We start from the raw sequence: 1,183 nt of genomic DNA, 5'->3' as shown, positions 1-1,183 counted from the left end.
ACACCATAGCAACATAATTATGTTAAGCAAACATGATTTCCACTGAATCTTACATATTAAATTTTTTTTTAACTTAAAGGCAAATCTACATTGGAAAACACCACCAAAATGTCCTCCTAAACTCAATATGAGACATAAGTATTACAAATTAATTTTGAGGGTAAGCTGTGAGAATAGTACATACAATCCCTACAATGATTATTAAAAGCCTACTATTAAGTACTACTACGTTTAGACATAATAATGCCTGATCCCTGAACAATATAACCCTTGTACAAGGGCTCTTGAAGATACATTAAAGCACAAAAGATAACAAAAGAAAGGAAATATAGACAGTACAAGTTCTAGTAGACACAACATTCCTCATCACTTCTGAAATTTTCATAACTTTCTGGGGTCAAAATTCTGAAAATATTTCAATTTGTGGGAAATTTAAAACAAAGCTTCATCTACTTATTTTTGTTATAATACTAAAGTTTACAAAGTTTAACGTGTAAGATGAAGATGCCAAAGGCTACTTACAAATAAAACAGTATAAAATTTATATAACAAAGATTATGATAAAAGCCATTATCAGTCATTATATATTCCATCCTATAATCTCATAAATCAGAGCTCTTAACTGTCTGGACTCATATGTGACTGTATTCTTTCCAATGTGCATCCTTTCTTCTTCTAGCGGTTGTTCTATAATGGCAGGTATGTTTCTGCCATGAAGTTCACAGTGTTGTAGAAACTGGACACATTCTTGAATAACAGTGTCACGAAGCATGATTGTGTGTTTTGACATGTTTTCTAATAAGGACAGGAAACATCTTTTGGCATAATACCAAGTATCAGTTCCAAGTTTTTTATTATAAGGCTCCAAGCTTTTGATAACTCGAGAAATACCAAAGTCATAGTTTCCTTTGGCACAGTAAAGAGTTCCTATTACCAAGTTCACAATGCAGAGATGGTAGATTTTCTTATCTGGGTCATCATAAGAGAGCTGCTCTTCTTCCTTTTCGATCTTCCTCATCAGCTCTTCAGCTTCTTCATTTTGACTTGTCATAATATACGAAACACAGAGGTTAGCTAATACAATTGCACTGACATTCAGGATATTATCATAATGCTTCTTGACTATGGGCTCATAGAAACCGATGGCTTCTTTGTATTTGTTTTCCTGCATGAACAGAACATG

At 33.1% G+C, this 1,183-nt stretch overlaps 1 protein-coding gene across 1 annotated transcript in view; it reads right to left on the bottom strand.

Moving 5' to 3' along the window:
• Positions 1 to 572: 572 nt before the first annotated feature.
• Positions 573 to 1,183, bottom strand: part of LOC100951564 (tetratricopeptide repeat protein 30A) — a 72,135-nt gene continuing 71,524 nt past the window's right edge. The window contains exon 3 of the mRNA XM_023514158.1: positions 573 to 1,183. Coding sequence (XP_023369926.1) covers positions 581 to 1,183 — 603 coding nt within the window. The 3' untranslated portion in view covers positions 573 to 580.

This window comes from Otolemur garnettii, unplaced genomic scaffold, assembly GCF_000181295.1.
Source record: "Otolemur garnettii isolate 467f Iridium unplaced genomic scaffold, OtoGar3 scaffold00048, whole genome shotgun sequence".
In the NCBI taxonomy this organism is placed as follows: Eukaryota; Metazoa; Chordata; class Mammalia; order Primates; family Galagidae; genus Otolemur; species Otolemur garnettii.
This window is presented reverse-complemented; position numbering and strand designations above follow the sequence as displayed.